This window comes from Rhinopithecus bieti, unplaced genomic scaffold, assembly GCF_001698545.2.
Source record: "Rhinopithecus bieti isolate Rb0 unplaced genomic scaffold, ASM169854v2 scaffold_33652, whole genome shotgun sequence".
Classification (NCBI taxonomy): Eukaryota; Metazoa; Chordata; class Mammalia; order Primates; family Cercopithecidae; genus Rhinopithecus; species Rhinopithecus bieti.
The window spans coordinates 1,450,762-1,476,545 of NW_016814761.1; the positions used below are offsets into that span (position 1 = coordinate 1,450,762).

Below are 25,784 nucleotides of genomic sequence, written 5' to 3' on the forward strand. Positions count from 1 at the left end.
TCTGCTCCCAACCCCTTGCGTGGGTCACCCTTCGTTGGACACTGACTAATATGCAGGTGCTGTGCTAAACTCTTGTTGTGTTAACTCACTGAACACTCACAGAAGCTCTGCAAGGTGAGTACTATCACTTTCTCTTTAGCAGGTGAAGAAACTGAGAGGTGATGTCACTTCCCTACACCACCCAGCCAGCGTGTGGCAGGGCAGGGGTATATAGCCATCCTGCTTGTTAACCTCTCTGCTTCTCTAGAAGTTTACCAATGAATAGAAAGCCCCGACTCATAAAGTATTGATACACGTTAATAAAATGTTCTACTTCAGGATCCCTGTCTCTCTTCTGGAAGCTTCCAAGTGAAGTTGACAGATGAAGTAGACTTTTGGAACCTGAGGCCAGAGTGGCACCAAACCACACTATATATGCTTTGCAAGTCTGGAGCCAGGAAACACAGCTTCCACCCCAAAGAACAGATGTTAATGAACTTTACATGATGTTTCTGGTTGGTTTGTCTTTTTTCAGTATGTTCTACTGATTTTTATTAAGTGTGCCTGGTGCGTTTTTCCTTGTGTTTTGTTTGTTTGTTTTGTTCTGTTTTGTTTTGTATTGTTTTGTTTTGAAACAGAGTCTTGCTCTGTCCCCCAGGCTGGAGTGCAGTGGCACGATCTCAGCTCCTTGCAGCCTCTGACTCCTGGGCTCAAGAGATTCTCCTGCCTCAGCCTCCCAAGTAGCTGGGATTACAGACATACACCACCATGCCTGGCTAATTTTTCTAGTTTTAGTCGAGACGAGGGTTCTCCATGTTGGCCAGGCTGGTTTTGAACTCCTGACCTCAAGTGATCCTCCCGCCTCAGCCTCCCAAAGTGCTGGGATTACAGGCATAAGCCACCATGCCCGGCCCTTTGTTTTTTCTAAAAAAGTGGTTTTATTGAGATACAATTCATATAACATACAATTCACTCATTTAAAGTGTACAAGACAGTGGTTTTAGCATATTCACAGAGTTGTGCCTCTACCACCACAATCAATTTTAAAACATTTTCATTGTTCTCCAAAGAAACCCTGTACACATCAACAGTTATGCACCGCCCAACATTGTCCATCTTCTCCTCAGCCACAAACACCCTTTCTGTCTCTATAGATTTGCTGGTTCTGGATATTTAATATGATGAGATTATACAATATGTGGTCTTTTGTGGCTAGTTTCTTTTGCTTTGCATAATGTCTTCGAGGTTCATCCGTATTGTAGCAGGTACTAGTACTTCATTCCTTTTCAATGCTGAATAATGTTCCATCGTACGGATAGATCATGTTTTGTTTACACATCCATCAGTGGATGGAAATCTGTGTTGTTTCCCCATTTTGGCTACTATGAACAATGCTGTTATAAACATTCATGTACAAGTGTTTGTGTGAACATATAGTTTCAGTTCTCTTGGGTGTGTATCCTCAGAGTAGAACTGCTGAGTCAAACGATGACTCTGCATTTAAACTTCTGAGGAACTTTCCAGACAGCTTTCCACAGTGGCTGCACTGTGTTATATTCCCACCAGCTGCATATGAGTCCCATCTTCTCCACATCTTTGTCAACACTTGTTACTATCTGTCTTTTTAAATATAGCCATCCTAGCGGATGTGGAGTGATATCTCTTTGTGGCTTTGATTGGCATTTCCCTGAGGGCCAATGACACTGTATGTCCTTTCCTGTGCTTCTTGGCCATTTGGACATCTTCTTTGGAGAAATATCTATTCAGAGCCTTTGGCAATTTTCAATGGCCTTATTTGTCTTTTTATGATCGAATTGTAAGAGTTCTCTATCTGACCTACATGTAAGTCCCTTATCAGGTATATCATTTGCACATTTTTCTCCCATTGTGTAGATTGTCTTTTCACTTTCTTCATGATGTCCTGTGAAGGACAAAATGTTTTAATGTCAATGAAATCCAGTTTATCTATTTTTCCTTTTGTCACTTGTGCTTTCTGTGTCATATTTAAGGAGACTTTCCCTAACTCAATGTCACAACTTACTCCTGTATTTTTCTTCTAGGAGTTTGTATAGTTTTAGCTCTTAAATTTAGGTTTATAATGCATTTCAAGTTTATGTTTATGTATGGTGTGAGGAACGGGTCCAACTTCATCATTTGCATGTGGATGTCTGGTTGTCCCAGCCCCATTTGTTGAACACACTATTCTATCCCCATTGAATTATCTTGGCATCCTTGTCGAAAATCAATTGACTGTAAAAGTGCAGGTTTATCTCTAGACTCTCCATTCTGTTTCACTGCTCTATATGTCTATCTCTGTGCACGTCTGGTGCTTTTCTAACCATCTGCCACCTGCAGGCTGGCTCTTACTCTCCAGCTATGTGACTTTAGGCAATGAGTTTCACAGGAAATTCTCCACTTACCCTGGGACTGGTGAGGGTTCCCAGAGGAAAAGAGAGTACAGAAGGTCCTGGGGGTGATGAAGTCTGAGTCTACTTCCAGGAGGCCCGGCCAGAACCTTGGATTTCTGGAGAGCTGGATTCTTGCTTTCTAAGACCAGATTCTTGAACGTGATTCTCTGGAATCCCAGCCTGGCACTCTCCTCTGGAAAAAGCAGCAAATTTCCAGGACCAGTAATCAGAGTGTCAAGAACTTCTCTCTTTTATTTTTTTTCACTCTGTCACCCAGGCTGGAGTGCAGTGATGCAACCATGGCTCACTGCAGCCTCAACTTCCCAGGCTCAAGCAATCCTCCTGCCTCAGCCTCCCTAGTAGCTGGGACTATAGGCATGTGCCACCATACCTAGCTAATTTTTAAAAATTTTTGTAGACACAGGGTCTCACTCTGTTGGCCAGGCTGGAAGAACCTCTTTTGACTTGGGAAGAAGAATCCTCTATACTTCCAAGTGAGCTAGGGAGATCTGAGGGCTGAGCGCAGACCTCACCCCTCTCAGAGGCCTGCTGATCTCCTGTAGGCCTGAGCAAAACAGAAATAACACCACTGTGCTTCTCTGGGGGACAGCAATGGGAAAGCAGAGCTCGGTTTGCAGAATTCCCTTTAAAGAAGGCTGTCTGCACACAGGACAGCTGTGGGCGAAGTGAGGCTTCTTCCAAGCAGAGCCACCGCACAATGGTGTGTATGGTGGTCCAAGGGGCAGGGTAGGTCAGTGGAGGGAGGCTGCCAGTCTGAGATCCCTGGGAAATCCCCAGAAAGGCAAGATTCAGAGCCTCAGCTACCTCCTTTCCCAGGATGCCTGCTGGGTGGAAAATGATCAGCTCCTTCCTCTGTCTTAGAGCCTCAGTGGATGAACCACCTGCTAGACTTGGGCTAATTATATTAACTGGCCTCAGGCGATTACTGTGGCCACAGACTCCAGGGAGCCAGGCTGCTGCTCCACAGGGGAAGCAAGGAGGCTGTGGAGGGAGGCATGGGCTGGCTGGGATCCAGGCCAGAGCTGCAGAGAATTCCCAGAGCACTGAGTGGGAGACGGTATGAACACGAGCTTCCACCTCTTACCCCAGAAACCCACGGGGTCTGAGGACCAGGCCTGGACTACTCCTACCCCCAGGCAAAAGGCTAGACAAGCCCATCCCCAAGCCGTCTCCCCCTGCCTGCACCCCTTCTTACCACTCTGGGTGAGTGACATGCAGATGCCCAGCCCCTCCAAACTAGACAAGGTGGAGGCCAGATAATTCCCCATTTGAGAATGATCTCTCTAGCAAATTAGCTTGACCATAAATGGAGTTTACTTCCTTAGAGAGTTGAGGAATGGCTAAGGGTATGTGCTTTGGATTCAGACATGACTTTTCTACCAGGTTCTGCAACTAATAGTCATAAAAGTGGTTAATGTTTGCTTGTTTGTTTATTTATTTATTTGAGACAGAGTCTCACTCTTGTCGCCCAGGCTGGAGTGCAGTGGTGCAATCTTAACTCACTGCAACCTCCACCTCCTGAGTTCAAGTCATCCTTGTGCCTCATCCGAGTAGCCAGGATTATAGGCGCGCACTACCACGCCCAGCTAATTTTTGTATTTTTAGTAGAGACAGTGTTTCTCCATGTTGACCAGGCTGATCTTGAACTCCTGACCTCAGATGATCCACCTACTTGGGCCTCCCAAGATGCTGGGATTACAGGCGTGAGCCACCATGCCAGGCTATGGTTAATGTTTATTGAACATTTACTATATACCGGGCACTGCTCTGCTTAACACCTGCTATATCATTTATAACAGTTTTCTAAGGTCAATTCTGTTATTACTTTATCCATTTTACAAGCGTGAAAACTGAGGGGTTATAAAATGTGCCCAAGGACACAGAACTAGAATTCAAACCCAGGCAGGCTGCCTGCCGCGCCCAGGGACCCAGCCACTATGCTCCCCCACCTCTCACTGGAATGTGGCCTTTGGAAGTTTATTTTATCTCCCTAGACCTCGGTGTCCCTTTTTGCTGAATAGGGGTTACAGTAGCACCTGTTGGGACATGAAATGTAACAGACAAGTAAAGGACTGTGTCACTAGCTCACCGTGAGTGCTCTGGGGGAGGAAAGCTGTTCTTACTTCCTACCCATGTGGCTCCAACCCTCACCCTATAAGTGTCAGTGGGGCTGATGGTAGGGTCAGAACTGTGAGAAGTGACAATGGCCCTGTGGGAGCTCTCAAAGCCAGGCAGTGACATCTCTGGCCTCCCACCCTGGATGCTGGCAAAGGTGATCAGGAAAGAGGATGCAGCCAGCAGCCTAGAGTCCAATCACACCTCCTCCACCATCTTGCTGTGACTTTTTCTTTCCAAGCCTCAGTTTCCTCCTTTGGAAACTGAGGGTAATCATGCTTTTTACCCCACGGGCTGTCTCAAGGAATAAATAAGATGGCACCTTCAGGCGTACAGAAAGTGCTTGGCCCAGATGCTGGCATCATTGTCAGGGCAGGGCAGGAAGTTAGAACAGAGACAATAGGAGCCAACTCAGGACAATAAATGCAGTGGCCGGACATAAGAGGCCTTTCCAAGCAGAAGCCACAGGACATGGGGACCAATTGGAAAGATGGGAACAGATGTGGAGACACGGTGGACCTGGCACCGGATGGAGATGGTCCTCCGAGAAGGTTTCAATGCAACCATGTGATCTCACTCAGCAGCCAGCAACTGCAGAAAATGGGCCACTGGGGTGGAGAGGCTAGGGCGTGCGGACCTCTACAGGCCTCCTCCCTGCCAGCCGGAGCTTCTGAGGAGGGCAGCAGAATGAGAAGTAGGGGGCCTGAGACAGCTGGCTGGGCTGAGCTACCACAAACTGGCTGGAGTAGGGGATGCGGCCCACAGGACTGAGGTGGGAGTGGTCAGAGGCCCTTGAGCTGGACGTGAGCGTGTTCAGAGACTGGCCACTGTCTTCTTGAGTGCCTGGACCTGGTCAGAGAGCTGGAGGAAGGACACCCATGCTGCTCACCTGCCTGCCACGGGCCTCCCAGCCAGCTGAGGTCACCGGCTGAGCGCCAGTTTAGAGAGGGGCCAGACAGATGGGTTTGGGGCTCGGAGGAGCATTTTGAAGCTAACTGGGTCATCTAGCAAGGACGGTCACTTCCCAGCATCAGCCCCAAAGGTCCAAGCCTACTGACTGCTTCCTGGACAGGCTTCTAGAACCCTCCCTCCCTCCCTCTCTGAACATAGTTCTGCAAAGAAATGCCCTTTTCCAAAGCCCACCCTCATTGAGGAACAGGCCCAACTCATTCCATCAGCTGTCCCTCTAATCCCCCTACAGCCTGCAGGGCAGAGCCTGTGGTGCCTCAGTATGAGTGTCTACAGAGGTCAGGAGACATGCCCACTGTCCCACAGCAGTGAGTGGCACTGAGATTGGAGCTCAGGTCTTCTGGGACCAGAGCCCTTGACTTTTCCACTCCATGAAGCTGCCAGGAAAACAGAGGGACAGCCACATCTCTGAGTGTGGGACAATGTAGTAGCCATATGGATCTCTGGATCAAGGGCCTCCAAAAGTCCTGGAAGTCAGTGGGGTGGGGATCTGTGTCCCCATTTTACAGAGAAGAAAACTGTGTCTGCTAATAAAAGGAAGGCCACAGTTTGAATCTGAATATTCTCTGATTGCCACTCTCCTTCCGTGGGGACCTGAGGCCCTGAGCTGGGGAGGGAAGCGAGGCCTTTGAAACCTCTGACCCATTATTGTGACTGGATGAAGCAGACAACCCAGTCAAGCAGTTTTTCGTGCATCTTGTCCCTGGGGAATAGAGCTAGCCGCTTGTCATCAGTCCCCCTCCAAGGGAACTCAGAGCCTAGGGCAGAAACAGACCACTTGCTCATTCATTTCTCACACTTGAAAATCCTTTGATTCAAGCAATATTTGTGAGCACCTACGATGCACCTGCTGTGGGGGGAGCACTGAGAGAGTCCCACCTCCCTTAAGGTAGCTATACAAATTAGAAATTCATTTTGATATAGGACTGCCAGGATACAATCTAATAGCAATGAAGTTCTCAGTTACAAGGTACCAAATGTTGCTCCAGGCACTTAAATATATAAATTCATTTAATCCTCACAATCCTTAGGAGATGTATACTTCCATTATTTTTATTTTAATAAATGAGGAAATTGAGGCCCAGAGAGGTTAAGTAACTTGCCCAAGGTCACACAGTGAGTAAGTGACAGAATTTGTTTTCAAACCTGGATTGCCTGGCTTGGGAGCTTCTCTATAGCCTCTCATGAGATGGCCCATTGAGCCCTCCTGAGCCAACTGAAGAGATTCTTCTGCTTCTGGAATTATCTAGGCAGGTGTCTGAAGCCCCCTGGTGCCCTCACCAACTCCCTGGGTCTTCTGTGTCTCACATACCGGGGCTCCCCTCTGGTTCCAGAGTCAGATCAGCATCAGCCTCCCAGGCCCCGCCAGAGCAGGCCTGCAGGTGCATCATTAAACCTTGACAAGTGTGAGGTCAGTACAATGCTTTATCCTCTCCACCCCTGGGAGCTGGATTTAGTGGCTCCAGCAGAAGGTAAACTTCCCCTCCCTGGAACAGGCCCCTTAATTACACTTGATATGTGGCTGTTGAAACTGCAGTGCCTCGGGCCCAGTGATTTAAGGGGCAGGCAGGAAGTGGAAGTTACAGGTGTTAACAGAGCTGTATCAGGAGCTAGGAGAGCAGGGATCATAGCGTGAGGAGGCCATAGCTGCCCCTGGAGGAATGCTGCCCACAGGCACTCTTACGGAGAGAGAGGTGATCCCACTGCCTCAGGTACAGAAGGGGAGACTGAGGCCAAGATCACACTGCAATTTGGCTTGGCCTGAAACTCAGCAGCCCTGACTCTGCTGCCAACTTGCAGTGAATCCCTGGACTCAGTTTCTCCATCTGCATATGAGAAGCTCATGTGCTGTAGAGAAGCTCCCAAGTCAGGCAATCTGGGCTTGAAAACCGACTCTGGGGCGGAAGACTTCACTCACTCCCTAGGAGCAATAATCACAATAATTTTCATAACAAAAGCTAGTACTGATTGAGTGCTCACTGAGTGCCAAGCATTCTACTAAGTTCTTTAAGAGCTTTCTTTGGTTTAATTCTCACAACAGCTACTGAGGTGGTCATTCTTGTTATCCCCATTTTACAGAAGAGGAAACCGAGGCTCAGAGAAAAGAAGCAACTTGCCCAAGACCCCATGGCTTAGGGAGTGACCAAATGGAGCGCCCAAGCCTCTCTCTCTGAAGCCAGAGCTTGGCCTCTCTGCTCTGGGATGTAAGGTCCAGTTGGCCCTCAAGGAGTCCATAAATGGTGGGTGAGAGAGAAAAGGGCACAGGTTTCCAGAATTCCAACAGAAGAAAAATAGGGATGATGGGGGAGGACTAAGGTGCAAGCTAAGAGATGAGGAAGTTCCCATAAGGGAGTCTCCTCCAGAGGAGGGCGTCAGGAAGGCTTCATGGAGGAGGTGGCATGGAGCTGGGTCTAGCAGGCGGGTGGAGAGATAGGACAGGAGGTGCTGCAGGCAGAAGGAGCTCTGTAGGCAACAATCAGGGACAGAAAAGCATGGCAAGAGGGGGGACCCCTGCATGGCAGGAACCTAAGGCATGAGAAGGAACAGGGAGTAACATATCATCACAACAGCACGCATCACAACAGCAATCACCACAACAGCAATCACCACAACAGCACTCACCACAACAACAACCACCACAACAGCAATCATCACAACAATCACCACAACAGCACTCACTACAACAATCACCACAACAACACTCACCACAAAAACAATCACAACAGTCACCACAATAGCACTCACCACAACAGCACTCACAACAATCACCACAACAGCAATCACCACAACAATCACCACAACAGCAATCACCACAACAATCACCACAACAGCACTCACCACAACAATCACAACAATAATCACCACAACAATCACCACAACAGCACTCACCACAACAACAATCACAACAGCAATCACCACAACAATCACCACAACAACAATCACCACAACAATCACAACGAGCAAATCGATCACAACAGCACTCACCACAACAGCAATCACAAAAACAATCACCAACAGCACTCACCACAACAATACCACAACAGACTCACCACAACGCACTCACACAACAATCACCACAGCAATCACCACAACAGTAATCACCACACAGCACTCACCACAACAAGTCACAACAACATCTCACCAAACACTCACCACAACAGCCCAATCACCACAACAGCAATCACCACAACAGCATCACAACAACACTCACCACAACAATCACCACAACAGGCCACTCACCACAACAACATCACAACAACAATCACCACAACCAGCACTCACCGACAACAGCAATCACCACAACAATCACAACAGCACTCAATACAACAGCACTCACCACAACAACACAACAGCAACTCACCAGAACATCACTACAAAAACAATCACCACCCCCCCCCACAACAATCACACAGCACTTTTTTCACCACAACAATCACCACAGCCCAACAACCACCACAGCAGCCACTCACCACAACAGCCATTCCGGGACAACAATCACAATAGCACTCAATACAACAGCCCACTCCCACAACAACACCCAACAGAATCCCACAACTGCCCCTCACTAACCACAGCTGACATTTTATTCATCACTTGGCAGGTGTCAGGTGTGGGTCTACATACTTTACATAGTGCTCACAAGAACCCTAGAAAGTAGATGTTATGATGACCCCATTTCACTGATGAGGAAACTGTAGCCAAGCGCATTGTGGCTCATTCCTATAATTCTAGCACTTTGGAAGGCCGATGTGGGATGATCTCTTGAGCCCAGAAGTTCAAGACCAGCTTGAACAACATAGGGAGACCCCATCTCTACCAAAAAAAAAAAAAAAAACGTAAACTAAATTTAAAAAATAACAAATCACATGAGGAAACTGAGGTACAGCAGGAATAAGTGACTTGCCACGGTCACCCAGCTGGTAGGTGTCAGAACCATGATACAATCATCAGCCCTGTCCATGAGCCCATGGAAAGTCCACTGCTGTGCCCAGTCCTGAGGAAGCAGGAAGTGGTGAGGAAAGGGCCATCTCTCCTCCAGGCTGCCACAGGCCCTGCTCACCCACTGTCCACTTGACTTGGCTACAGGCAGAGAGGGAAGGAGAGACCCTGAATCCAGTGCCATCCATCCATCGGATATGGGGAGCCCATGGCCAGGATGCCTGAAGAGCCAGATGGGCCAGGGGATGCTCCCTGCAGCAGCCTGTGTGTGGGGAGCAGGAGTAAGTGTGGAGAGAGTATTTCCTAGGGAACAAAAATGCATTTGAGGTCCCAACACCTGGGTCATGGCAAGGCCAGAGGAAGAGGCCTCAGGTGCTGGGTCTCTGAGACACCCTCACTCTCAAGTCCTGCCACTCTGGTCAGAAGTTGAGTTCCTTTGTGAATGAGGGCTCGATCTGCCTCACCCTGCTCTTTACAAAGATGTAATCCAAGAGATATTCAATCAAGCAAATGGAGTTCAATGTTCATTGCAGAACCTGAGTGATGGGTGCATGAATGTTCATTATACAATTACTTGAACTTTTTGGTAGGTTTGGAAATTTGCATAGTACAATGTCAAGGAGAAAAAAGTGCATCCCCCTCCCAAAAAATGCCCTTCTCTCCAACTCCTCATCTCCCCTGGAAATTGCTTTATGAGGAGCAAGCGGCAAGAATGATTTACTTGCTCTCTGACTCACAAAATCAATCCTAAAATGCTGAAAGGACAGGAAAGACGGCGGCCACACTGCCCCCCGGGAAATTTCCTGCTTGAAGGAAGGCTCGGAGCCAGGCCGTGAGTGCGGTGGGAGCTAGGGGCAGGGAGATCGGCAGGAGTGGCCCAGTGGTGCTGCGGGTGGTCCAGAGGCTGGAAGTGGCTCAGAGCACTGAGCTGTGGAAACGCATGAGGCCTTCTTACCACTGCCAAATTTAGAGGACAGGTGGGCCCTTCGACACCGTGTTCTGCACCTCTAACTGTCTGGATGAGGAAACCGAGACCCAGGAAGGGGAAAATGATGGCCAAGTCACAGAGAAAGTCCATGGCAAAGCTGAGACAGAATCTTCAGCCCCCTGACTCTTGGTTAACACCTTTTCCCCAGACACAATAATAAACTAAAAAAGCCGTAACAACTAGAATTGCTCTTCTGCTCGCTAAGTGGCAGTACTTCATTCCCCACAAGCACCCTCGCATGAGACAGCCACCCATGCCATCTTCATTCTACGGGGGTGGGGGGTGGGTAGGGTGGGCAGGAAGCTGTCAATGGACTCAAGGACACACCGCTTCTAAGCAGAAGGGCTGTGACCTCGGAGCCAGGTTCCCCAGGCCCTAGGCCTTCAAGGCCAGGGTTAAGCTCTGTTCTAAGCCTCAGAAAGCCAAGGCCGGTGTTTGAAGGGACACAGTTTTCCTGGAAGGGACAGAGGTTTTGGACGCTGGGGGAAGATGAAGAGGGGTCTACCCACAGCCTCCAAGCCCAGCCTACTGCTCTCCGCGGGGAGGACGAACAACAGCTCACAAGGAGCTGGTGCTCTGCCGCTGGCCAGTTCTTGAATGTGCCTCCCTACCTGCCTCCCCAAGCTTCCGTGGGCTTCCAGAGGCTTCTCTCATAAAGTTGCAAGTATGGTACCTGGTGAAATTGCCCATGTGTGTAATACTCACCTCTCGGATATATTGAAAACATTCCCCAAATTGGCTAGCTTTGCTGCTATTTAAAACAGATTCATGTTACACCCCATAGATTTCATCTCTGCAGACACGGCACCTGTCGTGGGACTTAAACACATTCTCTCTATTGCCACATAAACTACAGAGCGGAGGCAGTTGCAGGCAGTGGCCACCCACAGGCTGCGGGGCAGGTTGCTTCCAGCCAGCAAAACTCCAGGTGCAGAGAGGGTCTGCATGGGCCTAGAGGCCTAGGGGGCCAATCAGAAAACTGGAGACATTGACAAGCAGCCAATCAAGGCATGAGTAGACAGTTGCACCGGTTGTGGGGAGTGGAGCTTTGGAGATTTGAAGTCCTTTGACCCCATCAGTGTATAGGGCCAGGGAGGCTCCAGAGGGTTCTCCCCTGTGCCCCTCTGCTGAGGCCTGGGGTAGCCTGGCTAAGGTTCTCCAGTTCCCCCAAGCCTTTATTTTTCTATCAGTAACCATCTTCACTCCTGTTTACTGAGCACCTACTATGAAGCAAGCCCTTAGTTCACATAATTGCACCATCAAGTGCAGTGACCCTCATTTAGACCCTCATTTATGACCCTCACTTAGAGATGCACTAACTGAAGCTTACATAGATTAAAGCAGTGGTCCACATACTTGAACTTGCATTAGAATCTCAGAACTTGTTAAAGCTCAGGGTGGGGACTGCTGGACCCCACCACGTCCCAGGTTGAGCAGGTCTGGAATGGGGATCAAGGATTTGCATTTCTAATAAGTTCCTAGATGATTCGGATGCTGGTGGTCCAGGGAACACACTTGGAGAACCACCAGGTTAAAGGACTAGTCTTGAAAATAGTGCTAGAATACAAATCTAGATCCAACACAAAACCTGTGGCCTGGGCTGCCCAACACCCCTTTCTTTACAGGTGTGTGGCATTTTATTTCTCCACCAGCAGTAGCCTCAGTTGGGTCTGCTCTGCCCAGCTTCACTGATTCACTGCCTAGAAGGCTGCCTTCCCCGTCTGCAGCACCCCCCTTGTTCGCCCAGAGCAGCCAGCCAGAGCCTCCAGTTGGGGCTGTTAATTTTATCTTCTACCACTGCGAAAGCACAACAGCTGGCAGGGGAGGGGCAAGACAGGTGAGCGGGTGCTTCCAGGCACCTCCCTGCAGAGCGGAGGTGGTGTGGGTGGATGATGCCCGCAGCTACTGGGATCCTTCATGAACCCGCTCCACCCAAAATGGCCCCCCTCTCAGATTCTGGCAATGACCTGGACCCTGGGCCCCCCACCCCTCACCACTGCGCCAAGCACAGGAGCTCCCATGGCCGCTTTCAAGTTTGGGGGTGGGGTTAGATTCAGCTCTGCAGCTGCCACATAAAAGGGTCTATTGCAGCCCATATAAGCACAGACGCAGCGTTTATCTCTCCTGTCACTGATGGCGGCTCCACTTGGGGGCTTTTTGTTGTTGTTGTTTTTCCTTGGCTGCTGTTACTACTCAGTTCAATATTTAATTTTCCCATAAACCAAAGAGTTGCACTTTTTTTCCCTCTCTCTTTTTCTTGCCGGGGACTCGCTCCCACTAGTGGGATCTGTCTCTTTGGGTCTCTGCTGGGAGAGAGGGGCTTAGGGTGGGGCTGGAGATTTCAGCCTTTCCAACTTGGGCAGGGATTGGAGGGGAGGATGCCTGGGACCTTCCCCCCAATCTATTCACTCAGTCACTTGGAAAATATTTATTGAGCAAATCCTGGTGTGCCAGGCTCTTGGTTGCAGCAATAGGTAAGAAGACTTCCCTGCCCTCATGGTGCTTACATTCTAGTGAGGGTGTTGGAGGAAAAAAGAAGTGTGTGAACCAATATGTGAAATAATTATACACTATGAGGTGCTCTGTGAAGAAAATATACGAAATGCTGGGGCCCAAAACAAAAGAGAACTTAGCTTAGATTGAGGAGTGACATTTGAGCTGAGGCTTCTTGAAAGTCCTGAAAGGGCTCAGCCAGGCTAAAAAGCTGAGTGAAGGACTTCAGGCAGAGGAAGCTGCAGATGCAAAGCCCCTGTGGCTGGAAAGAGCTAAGCGTGTTCATAGACCCAAAGAGAAAAATATCTCAGTGTGTCTGGAGCATGGTGATGGGAGGGTATTGGTCAGGGTGTAAGGTTGAGGAAGGGAGCAAGGTCCACAGCACTGCAGGGTCTTCTGGAATTTTCTTCCACAGACGGTCTATGTGCTTTCCTGTGCTGGGAGAAATGAAGAAAACAAACAGACATTGAAATTGAACCCCTACTGCGTGGCTGGGCGACACTAGTTCTGAGGCTAGGTGGAAGAAAGACAAAGCTCCAACTTCCAGGGAACACGCACTCTAGTGGGGAGACAGACCTTGACCCAGAACAGAATAACAAGCAGCAAGGAGTATGACAAGCACAGGGTGCTCCAGGCACCCAGAAGACAGGCTCTAACCTTGTCTGGAAAAACCCAGGAAGGCTGCCTGGAGGAGGCACCATCTGAGGCCAGCCTTAGAGGATGAGGTGGAGTTAAGCAGCAGAAGGCCCAGTGTGTGCAGGGCACAGAGGAGATGAATAAAGTGAAGAGGGAACCATAGGCAACTCAGCACTGCTGAAGCAGAGAGGGCTTCCCAGAGGAGGTGCTCTTTTGAGCAGGTTCTTGAAGGAGCAGAGAAAGAGACTAGTGGAGATGATGGGGAAGAAACTAAGATGTGTGGAACCAAAAGAAAAAGAAAAGAAAGAAATTAAAGTAGGGAACATGGAGGGACATTTATATTCATGGACACTTTTATATTAAGAAGGTGATTTTCTTCTTTTGTGAAATATGGTGTAATGACTAAGAGCTGATTGAAAAGGAAGGCAGTCAATAGAGCAGGCATGCTGAGAGGAAAGAATGGATTTTTTGCAAACAATATAATTTTGAACTTGTCTCTCCCCTCCCCAATCCCTCCCCCAAACCTAATTGATTACCACCCCGTGATGAATGACACTGGGAGCCAGAGTGTGCTAAGCACCTTCGTAGAGTGGTACCCAAGGAGCTGGAGAGATTTTCCCTTCCTCAAGACAATGGTTACTCCTGGGAGGGAAAGAAATTCCCCTATACATTGTTCTCAGCCAAGAGAGGGGCGTGGGCCATTGGAGAGGTAATATAATTAAAGCTTTCCTGTTTACTCAGCACTTTGCTATCCTTACAGAAGGTTTATGTTTATTTTTCCATTTGCTTCTCCTCTCAAAAACCCTGGAAGCTGAGAGGCTGGCAGGGTATGTCTTATTGAACTCATTTGATAGATGGGAAGACTGACGACCAGAGGCATCAACTGATTTGCCCAAAGTTCTACGGGATGTTGGGAGCAGAGCCTGGGCTAGAACTTTGGTCTGACTGTATTAGAGTCAGCACCCTGAGAGAAGTGGGAGTTAACCTCATGAAAGATAATTTAACTCTAGTACTCACAGTTTGACACAGGCGTGGGGCGGATTTCCCTCTCCAATAATTCTGGGATTTATATCAGATCAGGTTTGTGTTCCCAAATTTCAAAGGCCACGGGATGATTTACAGAGCCAAGAGGAGCTGCCGCATTGTCTCCAAAGTGAGTTATGATGACCGAAATAAAGTTCTGCTTTCAAGATAAAGACAGGCAATATTTCAGAGTTAATTTCATAAAACCGATCATCCGACCATTACCTCCCTGTGTCGATGTTAACTGTTGAGTCTAAAATAACTTCAACTCCTGCCTCCCTTGGTGGCCATGGAATAGGAGTGATGGAGGTTGGCTGTGACATGCAGCTGTGTCAGATGGGAAGCCACTTTTCTCTTTCCTGATGCTAGAAAAAATTATTCATGGAAACTTCTAGCAGCAATTCTCTCCTCTTAAGGCAATGTGAAAAAATAAACTAGAAAGTCAACTGGTTTGGTTGGGGGTGGGGGCAGGGATCAGTGGATTCCAGGGAGTTTTATGGTGGTGCCCTGGTTGATCATCATAGTGGACTTATAGAATAGGGTCGGCCTTTCCTACTGCCCAGGTCTGGTGTTATGCAAATGGAATAATGTGTCTGGAAGTGGTTTGTAAATTATGAAGCTCTGCCCATGTCAAGATTTTTTTTTTTTTGGGGGGGGGGATGGAGTTTCACTCTTGTTGCCTAGGCTGCAGTGCAATGGCGCAATTTCGGTTCACCGCAACCTTCGCCTTCCAGGTTCAAGTGATTCTCCTGCCTCAGCCCCCTGAGTAGCTGGGATTACAAGCATGCACCACCACACCCGGCTAATTGCGTATTTTTAGTAGAGACACGGTTTCTCCATATTGGCTAGGCTGGTCTTGAACTCCCGACCGCAGGTGATCCGCTTGCCTCGGCCTCCCAAAGTCCTGGAATTATGGGCATGAGCCCCTGCACCTGGCCTAGATTCTTACTATTACTACTACAACTACGACTACTGTTTATTCTTCCCCAAGCAAAATATGCCTGCTTGGTGTCTCTTCGCCTTAGAAGGGTCATTTCAGATGAATGGTGCTGATGAGTGTGATGGGTGTGTTTACTCTCCCACCCCCCCACACACACACCCCAGAGAGCATTGCACTGTCACAGGCATTTCAGAAAACACAGCCTCAAAAGCCACAAAAATGAGGCACTGATGGTGGGAGCACTGGACATCATTGTCTAAAGGTGATAACAGAAGAGTGGGAGGGAGATTGGTGAGCCAGGGGTCTTCGTTGATGAGTCTTTGCATCTCCTGTGAATACAGTAGAACACAGGCAGGTGGCCTCACCTTACACTGCTCATTCTGTTACCTGAATTTCTACTTGGGATTATTCTTGTCCAGGAAGTCATGTAGAGTTGATATCTGTGTTCACAGCTGATCTTCCACCTTTGATTGAACACGTCCTGGGGCATGGGATCTAGCCCAGGTGTAGGGCACATTAAAAGCTGCTGGCTTTTGATCTTGGTTGGCCAGAGACTGTAACAGGGATAGGAATGGTGATGAGGATGGAGATGGCATTGGGGTTGGGGATGGGATGGAAACAGAAAGGAGAATTGAGTTGGAGATGGGGATAGAGATGTGGTAGAGATAAGTGTGGGGACAGGAATAGAAGTGGTGATAGGAATGGAAGTGGGGATAGAGATGGGGGAGAAGATGGAGTTGAAGTTGGTCATGAGATGGAGACAGAAATGAGAGAATAGGGGATGGCGATTGAGGATGGGGAGGGATGGAAATGGAGCTGAATGTGAGGATAGAGACAGAGATGAGAATGGAGATGGAGTGGAGGTGGGGATAGAAATGGGAATGGAGATGAGGATGGGGAAGCGGATATGGATGGGAATGGGATGGAGATAGAGACACAGATGGAGATGGGCATAGGGTAAAGATAAGAATAGAGAAGGAGATTGAGATTGAGATGGGGCAGGAGATTAAGATGGGGATGGGGAAAAAGATGGGGGAGGAGATGGAGATGGGAAGGAGGCTGGGGATGGGGCAGTTATGGGAATGGAGATGAAGATGGGTTTGGAATGGTGATAAAGATAAGGAAGGAGATGGAGTTGGAGATGAAGATGGAGTGAGGATAAGGGTGGAAATGGAGATAAAGATAAGGAAGGAGACGAAGATGGAGACGGGGATGGGGATGTGGATGAAATGGGGAAAGGGATTGGGATGAGGATGAGGGTAGGAATGGTGATGGGGATGGGAACGGAGATGGGGAATGAGTCGGGGATGGGGATGGGAATGGAAATGGGGGATGAGGTGGGGATGGGGATGGGAATGAGGTGGAGGAGGAGATGGAGAAGGGGAGTAGGGTGGGAATAGGAGTGTAATAGGGGAAGCCTAAGTGAAGGAAGGCTGTAGACTCTGAGGCTCTGAAACTGGCTTTTATTGGGCTATGTGGGTAGGAATGCCATACTTGGTCAAGAGAAGGGAAAGAGAAAAGAAGAGGGAGATGCTAATAGTGACGTGCAGGGTGAAGCATCTGTCAGCAGCCAGGAACTCCTGGATGGAGATGGCTCCCTGACTGCCGGCACTCAGAGCCATCCACCAGGAGACAGGAGGTGAGATGCAGAGTGACATTTTCCTAGGACTCACTGACTGGGGAGTATATTGATGGGGAGGGTGTGGGAAGCCTGAGGTGTCCACGCTGATATTAACAGCTCTGCTATGTCATCGTCCATACAACTGAAATCTGTTATTGTCTTACGAGCTTGATTAACTATACATATTGCTAACACCTGCTCAGAAATATAACGAGGGATGGGAACACAGCTCCAATCAGGGTCTGTGTGGGTGGTGCGCGTGACTCAGGTGCAGATCTCCTGTGTGTGTGTGTGAATGCTTGGGGGGGGTGGGGAGCGTAAGCACCATGCTATGCAAAGAACCCTAGCCAGGATTTGGAAGGCTAGGGGCCATTCCAGGCTCTGCCACTGACTTAGGGTATGATTGTAGCCAAACCTGTGTCTCTCTCTGATCTCAGTTTGCTTACTTATAAAATGGAAAGTCTAGACCAGAGTTGTTCAAGAGAAGCATAATGTAAACTACATATGTCACTGTAAGTTTTCTAATAACCATATTAAGATAAGTTTAAAAAAGAAAAGGTGAAATTAATTCTAGTAATATATTTATTAAACCCAATATATCCAAAATATCATCATGTCAACATGTTACACTTACAATATATCTTACACTCTTCTTAAAAACTAAGACTTCAGTTTTATACTTACAGCACAAGTGAACTTGAACAAACCACATTTCAGGTGCTCCCCAGCTGCATGTGTGAGTGGCTGCTCTATGGGACAGCCCAAATCTAGGGCATTTTCTGATCTCCTCACTAAACTGTGAATGCCCCAAAGGTACGACCATGTTTTATTCTCCCAGTCCTTAGCAAGGAGGCTCAAATAAGAATGTTAGTAAATCACACTGACAATAAGCACAGCTAATATGTAATTGGGTGCACTTTCAAAACACTTTGCAGGCACTACATTACTGAATCTTCACAAATACCTTATAATTCCGTTTTTCAGATCAGGAAACCAGGTTCAGAGAGGTTAAGTAACTTGCCCAAGGTCACACAGCTAGTAAGTGGTACAGCTAATCTTTGAAATTTGGCTAGTCTGATCTACAGCCCACCTCCTTAGCCATTGTCCTATACTACCTCCCTTATTTATAGTCTTACAAATAATTAAAATTGCTACCCTGCATTGCCAGTAAATTACACGTGCCATCACATTTACTCTTCAAAGCAAACCTCTCAGAAGCCAGGCACAGTGGCTCACACCTGTAATCCTAACACTTTGGGAGGCTAAATTGGGAGGATCACTTGAGGCCAGGAATTCAAGACCAGCTTGAACAACATAACAAGACCCTAGCTCTACAAAACATAAAAAGAAAAAAACTAAAAACAAACAAACAAAACAAAAAAACAGGAGTGGTGGCACACACCTGGGGTCCCAGCTACTTGAGAGGCTGAGGCAGGACAATTGATCACTTGAGCCCAGGAGGTCAAGGCTGCTGTGAGCCATGATTGTGCCACTTCATTCCAGCCTGGGTAACAGAGTGAGACCCTGCCAAAAAGAAGGAAGGCAGGAAGGCAGGAAGGCAGGAAGGCAGGAAGGCAGGAAGAAAGAAAGAAAGGAAGGAAGGAAGGAAGGAAGGAAGGAAGGAAGGAAGGAAGGAAGGAGAGAGAGAAAGAGAGAAAAGAGAGAGAGAGGGAGGGAGGGAGGGAGGGAAGAAGGAAAGAGAAAAAGAGAAAGAAAGAAAAGAAAAGAAAGAAAGGAAGGAAGGAANAGGAGGGAAGGAGGGAGGGAGGAAGGAAGGAGGGAGGGAGGGAGGAAGGAAGGAAGGAAAGAAAGAGAAAGAAAAGAAAGAGAAAGAAAGAAAGAAAAGACAGAGAGAGAAAGAGAAAGAAAAACAAAAGAGAGGGAGGGAAGAAAGAAGGAAAGAGAGAAGAAAGAGAGAGAAAGAAAGAGAAAGAAAGAAAGAAAAAAAAAGAAAAAGAAAGAAAGAAAGAGAAAAGCAATACTCTCCTCTCAAGAAGGTTCTAGGTGTCTGATCTCTGTTTGCTCCGTGAAGGTAAGAAAGAATGAATGATTTTAAAGGAGCCACCTGCCTGGTTCTGAGCCTCTAGGATTCTTGGAGGGTATCCTGATACCTACTCACCTGCCATCACCAGCCACGCCAGAATTTTACGCTAAGCTCTAACTGCAGAGGTCACTGATCTTTAGGGTAACTGAGTAACTGGAGCCACCCACAGCATCCGTTCCTGATGGAATTGGATTATAAGGCATCCATGGAAGGTAGGTGAATGTTCCTGGTAGTTCAAATGTGTACTTACATCTAAAGGCACCAATAGATACAAGCTCACTTTTTCTTCCCAAAGGTTGAGGTGGCTCAGCTTCATGTCAGAGGCTGGGCTCTGGAGTCAGACGGTCTGAGTTCAAATCCTGGCTCTTCCTCATACTGGCACTGTGAGCCTGAGCAAGTTGCTTCACCTCTTAAGTTTCCCCATCTGTAAAATGGGAATAAATAAACCCAGCTCATAGACTGATGGTGAAGACGGAAATAATGCACACACGTTAAGAACTCAGAACAGGTCCCGATTCCTAAGTGTTAGCCATTGTGGGTTCTTGTGTGGGATCCAGGTTTTCAGTCGAGTTTTGGAAAAGTTAGATTGCAGAATCTGCAATTTCTAGGTAATTGACGTGTTCTGGTGTATTTTCCCCTTCTCGGAATTCCTATCCCGCTTACCATCTGTTTTATGCGATCTTACGCTTAATTACAATTCTCCATCTATTGTTCTCCCATTGTCTTCTGTGTGCTCTGCTTCTCTTGCCAACAGCATGAGTTGGCTCCCTGAATGAATGAATGACTCATACCTGATTTCATTTCACTAGGCCTTGAAATAGAGTTGCCTGAGTGTCTGTCGCCCCCACCTGACTGTGAACTTTGCAATGCTTTACCTGTTTCATCATTGGGCACCTCCTGGCAGCACCTGGCATCATTCCCAGCACCTAGTAGGTGTCAGGAAATGTTTGTCGAATTTAATTAAACTTAACTGGAGTGAAAACCCCCTGCAGGAAGGAAAGGCCCATACCTCTTTATTTTCTCTGCTTCCCTCCCTGCGCATGGCCCAAAGCTGGGTAAGTCAGAATTGACAGATTTTCCCAAGCGAGGCTCTAAGATTCTGGCTCCTGTCCTGCTGATTATGAGGTGCTTAGGGAAATAATATCAGAAATCACAATAATAGCAAATTCCTACCATATGCTAAGCCTTTCATATGTATTAACTGGTTTTGTCCTGCAAAAATGTCTGCCAAGTATTAATGTTATTCCCATTTAGCAAACTGGGGGACTGAGGCTCACAGTTTTGGTGACCTGCCCAAGCACATGGAGGTGGTAGTGACTGAGCTGGATTCAGACCCAAGTGTGCCTGATGGCCCAGTCCCTACCCCTTGCGATGCCCCATAGTGTCTGGGAGCAAGGGTTTTGACAAACCAGCCAGAGGCAGTGGGTGAGGAGAGAAGAGAGGTTGAGTGGGTGGGAGGGGTGGCCAACAAAAACAAACCAACTTCCAGAAAGGAAGGAAGGAAAGACTCCTGGCCACAAATAACTGTCCAGATGCCCCCATCCGAGTGTATGGTACCATCTTCCCTAGCTGAAATTCCCGCTCTGTTTTCAGTCTCTTCCAAATGCAAGCCAGACGATATCACTGCTCTCACTGATAACTTTCAGTGGCTCCCCATTGCTCTCAGAATAAAGAAGAAAAACCCGTAACCCATGCTTTAAAGATGAATCAGCCCTCTGGGGGCTAGGGCAGAAGAAGGAGGGAAAAAGCCCCAAAGTGTAGCAGTTGCTGTTTTTTGTGATGTGAAAATACTCACTGTGACAAGTTACAAATGGTTAACTGCTGCTTCACAGAAATCCTGAAAATGTCACAACCTGTTCCAGCATGCCAGTTCAAGTTATAATCCCCCTGACAGCATGCCACATGCTCTGTGCCCTGCCCATATGCCCAGCCCCGCTGGGCACCACATTCCCCCTGGCCTGCCCCGCTCTCTCCTGGCCAACATACTGCCGGGCCCTGGCACAAAAGTAAGCCAGGCATGGCGGCACACACCTGTGGTCCCAGCTACTCTAGAGGCTGGGAATCTCAGGGTTTGTTAAAACTCAAGGTGTTAAAACTCAAAGTTCCTTCTACCTGCCATGCTATCTCCCACCCACTCTTGTGACCTCAGATCACAGCAGCAATGTGGCTGCTTCAGCAGCGTCTGCCTGGAACTCCCAGGCTCGGGCAGAGTCCCCTCAACACACCGTGATTCCTCCGGGGATCTGATGCACTTCACACTTTGATCTGTGCCATCTCTTGATTCCTGTCTGTCTACTGCACTAAGCTGTAAGCTCCAGGAGGACAGGGCTCTTGTCTATATTCCCAGCAAGGACGTCTTCCTCACTGTAATGGATACCAATGGCACCCCCTGGAGTTCGACAACACCTGCCCTCCCCCACCCCCGGCACCCAACATGGACCTGGGCCATCTTAGGTCATTCGTGAACTCTTCCTGAATCTTCCAGTTGAGTCTTTGTCTTCCTGTGCTTCCTTTTGGCGCAGCTCCTCCCACCTCCATTGAAGTGGTGGCCGCTGACACACCAGCCCCCTTCAGCCGCTACCAAGCCCAGAACTTCACGCTAGTCTGCATCGTGTCTGGAGGAAAACCAGCACCCATGGTGAGTACCCCTGGGGCGCCCAGCTCCTTCCCATCTGCCGAACCACCCTGCTTCGGGGCTGGTCCAGCTGTAGGTGTCTCCACTGTGCCTGGAGAGGGAGTGGTTGGCCAGGGCTGACTCTGTCCCCGTCTGCCTTTGTCCGATCCCGTTTACCCATCGGATCGGCCCAGGCATCCATGTGCCCCTGTTGCTCCCCATCTCCCCATGCTGAGAACCCCCACTCCTCCTGGAGGCAGAGTCCTAGAACTTCACAGCAGGAGTGGCCTTCCGGGGAGCCCAGGATCCAGCATGCCACCCCCAGTTATTGAGTCCAACGGAGACAAATGAAAGGGGGCCCCGAGAGGGAAAGGGGCTTGTCCCAAGTCACCGTGGCACTCCTGACAGAGCTGGGTCTCAAGTCTGTGTCTCTAGCTCCAGTTTCACTGGCCTTTCCAGAAGCCCACGTGATCATCAGGAATCCCATCTGAAAGAAGGAGGGAGAAGATGGAAGGAGAGAAGGAAAGGAGAGAAGGAAGGGAGGGAAGAGAGAGGAAATTCCTTTTAGACCAACTTATTAGACCCAGCGTAGCTTCTTAGATATTTGTCAGTGCAGTTCATGAGATTTTTCATGACCTCCTGAAGGAGGTCGGGTAGGAGGTGCAGCATCTGGAGAGCTGGGGTCCCAGCCATGCTGTACTCACCGAACAACGGTGAGCAGGAAATCCCCCCTCCCCACCTCTGCCTCTGTTTCTGCAACGAAGTTGAGGGGGCTGGACAATATTCGTTTTTCAGCTTTTTTAGAAGCACAAGGGCCCTTCTGGTCTAAATGGTGTACAGGGAAACCTCATATGTATGACATTTAAAAGTGAAGAGAGGCCAAGTCACTCTCATTGACACCTGAAGCACCACTTTAGAACCTGTAGGGTTCCATGAAGCCCGTTTGGAGAATCTTCCAGCTACGTACCCTTTCAGTTTTGACATTTTATAATATTTTGTGTCTTGATCCTATGAGTTCCATACAGTACTAGGATTTAGCAAGGTGTGGAGCTAGAGCAATGGGTATGTAGGGTTATAGTTCAAGATAGGAGCCAAATGGTTCCCCTCATTCCAGACCCAACTGTCTCCCAGGCATGGTCCAATGGTGTGGCTTTGGGAATCTAGGCCAGCCCTGCCTTGGGAACTGGTGCAGGGTGGTAAATGGGTATGTAGAGGCCCAGGACAGGGCAGTAAGCAGGTGCACAGAGACACAGGTGAGGCAGCAGGCAGGGGCACAGGGATGCAGAGACACAGGTGGGGCAGTGGGCAGGGGCACAGGGACACAGGTGGAGTGGTGGGCAGGGGAGTAGAGACACAGGTGGGGCAGAGGTGCAGAGGCACAGGTGGGACAGTGGGCAGGGGCACAGAGACACAGGTGGGGCAGTGGGCAGCGGTGCAGAGACACAGGTAGGATTGTGGGCAGAGGAGTAGAGACACAGGTGGTGCAGTGGGCAGAGGTGCAGAGGCACAGGTGGGGCAGTGGGCAGGGGCACAGAGACACAGGTGGGGCAGTGGGCAAGGGTGTAGAGACACAGGTGGGGCAGTGGGCAAGGGTGTAGAGACACAGGTGGGGTGGTGGGCAGGGGAACAGAGACAAGCCTCAGTCCCTAGGAAGTGGACCAAAAAGGTAGCTTCAAAGCCAGTTGCTGAAAGCAGGACAAGACCCCAGATTTTCTCCTTTGGAGGCCCTAAAGAGGTCCAGTCTCCCTAAAATCAGGAAAGCTGTTTTTTTCTCACAAACAGAAAGTCCTTTCCTGAAAGGCACAAAGAAAGGCTTTTCACAGCCCAGGGGCTGCAGGAAGACCCCCCTCCTACCCATCCTGTCTGCCTGCCCTGACATTTGAGACATGGCAATAAAACATTCAGATATAAACATGCAAAAGAACCTCATCTCCCCAAATCCCAGGCATCTTATGTTTGCCTGAGACATCAGAACTTTAAAGAAATTCTTTGATATAAATTACAAACCTGCATTTAAAGCACTTTTCAAAAGAAAAGGAAAAGAAGAAAATAAATGGGGAAAAAAAAACCCAACGCAGGCTATCATGTGCATAAGAGACTCTTCATTGGCGTTACAAACTCTAACAAAAATCCCACATTTCATACACCCCATCCCCTCCCACCTCCTTCACCCCGCTGCAGTCCCTCCCCCTACACACTTTCCTTCCGCTCCCCATCTGTGTCCCAGAGAGCTGCATCCCACTTTTCCCTCTCCTGGCCCCTATCAGTTTATTTATCTGATTTATTAAAAATACATCTAATCCCCACAGGCCTCTGGGCACATGTACCGAAATAAAAAGACAGCAAATTAAATTAAATACCGCCTCCCAAAACTTGAGCTCCCATTAGCAGAGAAAGCGAGGAGATGTTTGCTCTCACCTCCTCCCCACACCTAGCTTCCTCCCACACATGCACCTGTTTTCTGCCTTCCAACTCCAAAATACACATGCACACAGACTCTTTCTTTCCTCGTCCTCTCCCAACTTCTCAATCTCTGGTGCCTTCCATTTTTTCCTCATCCCCATGCCCTCCCCGAGTGGTGCCCTTGGACCCCAGGTGGCCGCCATGGTGTAGGCCAAGGTCCCCATTTCCCACGTGGTTCCACTGACACATCCAACAGCCCCATGAAGCAGGTGTCTTATTCTTCTCTTGACAAGTGAGGAAACTGAGGCTCAAAAAACCTCACCAGTTGGTAAATGATGGGATTGGGCTAAGCCTCTGCCCCAAGGGCCTGCATGTGTTCCCATTATACCACACTGGCTCATAGTTCTTGGCGGTGTTGGAGGGAAAGGAGTGGGGTGTGGGCGACTGTCTAGGCTGCTATGCTCTGGAAGAACTGGCATCCTGTGCCCAGTTCATCGGAGAGCCCACTGGGAGGTTGAAGTTAGTAGCACAAAATCTTTTTACACACCCTCCTTGCAATGGCAGGTTTATTTCAAACGAGATGGGGAACCAATCGACGCAGTACCCCTATCAGAGCCACCAGCTGCAAGCTCCGGCCCCCTCCAGGACAGCAGGCCCTTCCGCAGCCTTCTGCACCGTGACCTGGATGACACCAAGATGCAGAAGTCACTGTCCCTCCTGGACGCCGAGAATCGGGGTGGGCGACCCTACACGGAGCGCCCCTCCCGTGGCCTGACCCCAGATCCCAACATCCTCCTCCAGCCAACCACAGAGAACATACCAGAGACGGTCGTGAGCCGTGAGTTCCCCCGCTGGGTCCACAGTGCCGAGCCCACCTACTTCCTGCACCACAGCCGCACCCCGAGCAGCGACGGCACTGTGGAAGTACGCGCCCTGCTCACCTGGACCCTCAACCCACAGATTGACAACGAGGCCCTCTTCAGCTGCGAGGTCAAGCACCCGGCACTGTCGATGCCCATGCAGGCAGAGGTCACGCTGGGTAAGGTTTGGTGGGGGCTCTTCTGTAGAGCCCTTGCAGACCTGGGTGTGGTGAGAGCCTTGGAATAGGGTTCCCAGGCTGAGGACACCTATGGAGAGGGGGAGGAGATGGAGCAAACTGGAGTCAGGATGAGCGCAAAGGGTAGAGTCAGGGTTCTTAGGGGGGGTTGCTGAGCTGGATTGGAGAAGATTCTTGGTCATATGTGGGGAGGTACCCACAGGCCAAGGTAGTTTGCTGGGTTGAGCTAAGAACATGAGAGATCAGAGGAGTTTGCTAGACAGGGTCAGGGACACAGGAGATCAGGGGAGGTCAGAAGAATTGCTTCAGAGCCAGTTTAATTTGATATAAATTACAAACCATTTAAAGCACTTTTCAATTAGGATTAGGTCAGGAACATGAGCGGTCTGGGAGGTCTTCTGGAAGGATCAGAAACAAGAGACTGAGGAGATTTGCTGGGTTGGGTCAGGAACACGAGAAGCTGGGGAAGAGCAAGGGAGTTGCTGGGCTGGGTCAGCAACATAAGAGGTCAGGGAGTTTGCACAGCCCTGATAA

The 25,784-nt window shown here is 49.0% G+C and overlaps 1 protein-coding gene across 3 annotated transcripts in view; it reads left to right on the forward strand.

The window, feature by feature from the left end:
• The window catches only part of IGSF21 (immunoglobin superfamily member 21), a 268,650-nt gene that overhangs the window by 230,547 nt on the left and 12,319 nt on the right, over window positions 1-25,784 (forward strand). For all 3 annotated transcript variants that reach the window (XM_017852156.1, XM_017852157.1, XM_017852158.1), the window contains 2 exons: window positions 21,699-21,814; window positions 24,758-25,232. In XM_017852156.1, the coding sequence (XP_017707645.1) occupies window positions 21,699-21,814; window positions 24,758-25,232 (591 nt within the window). The remainder of the gene's footprint in view (window positions 1-21,698; window positions 21,815-24,757; window positions 25,233-25,784) is intronic.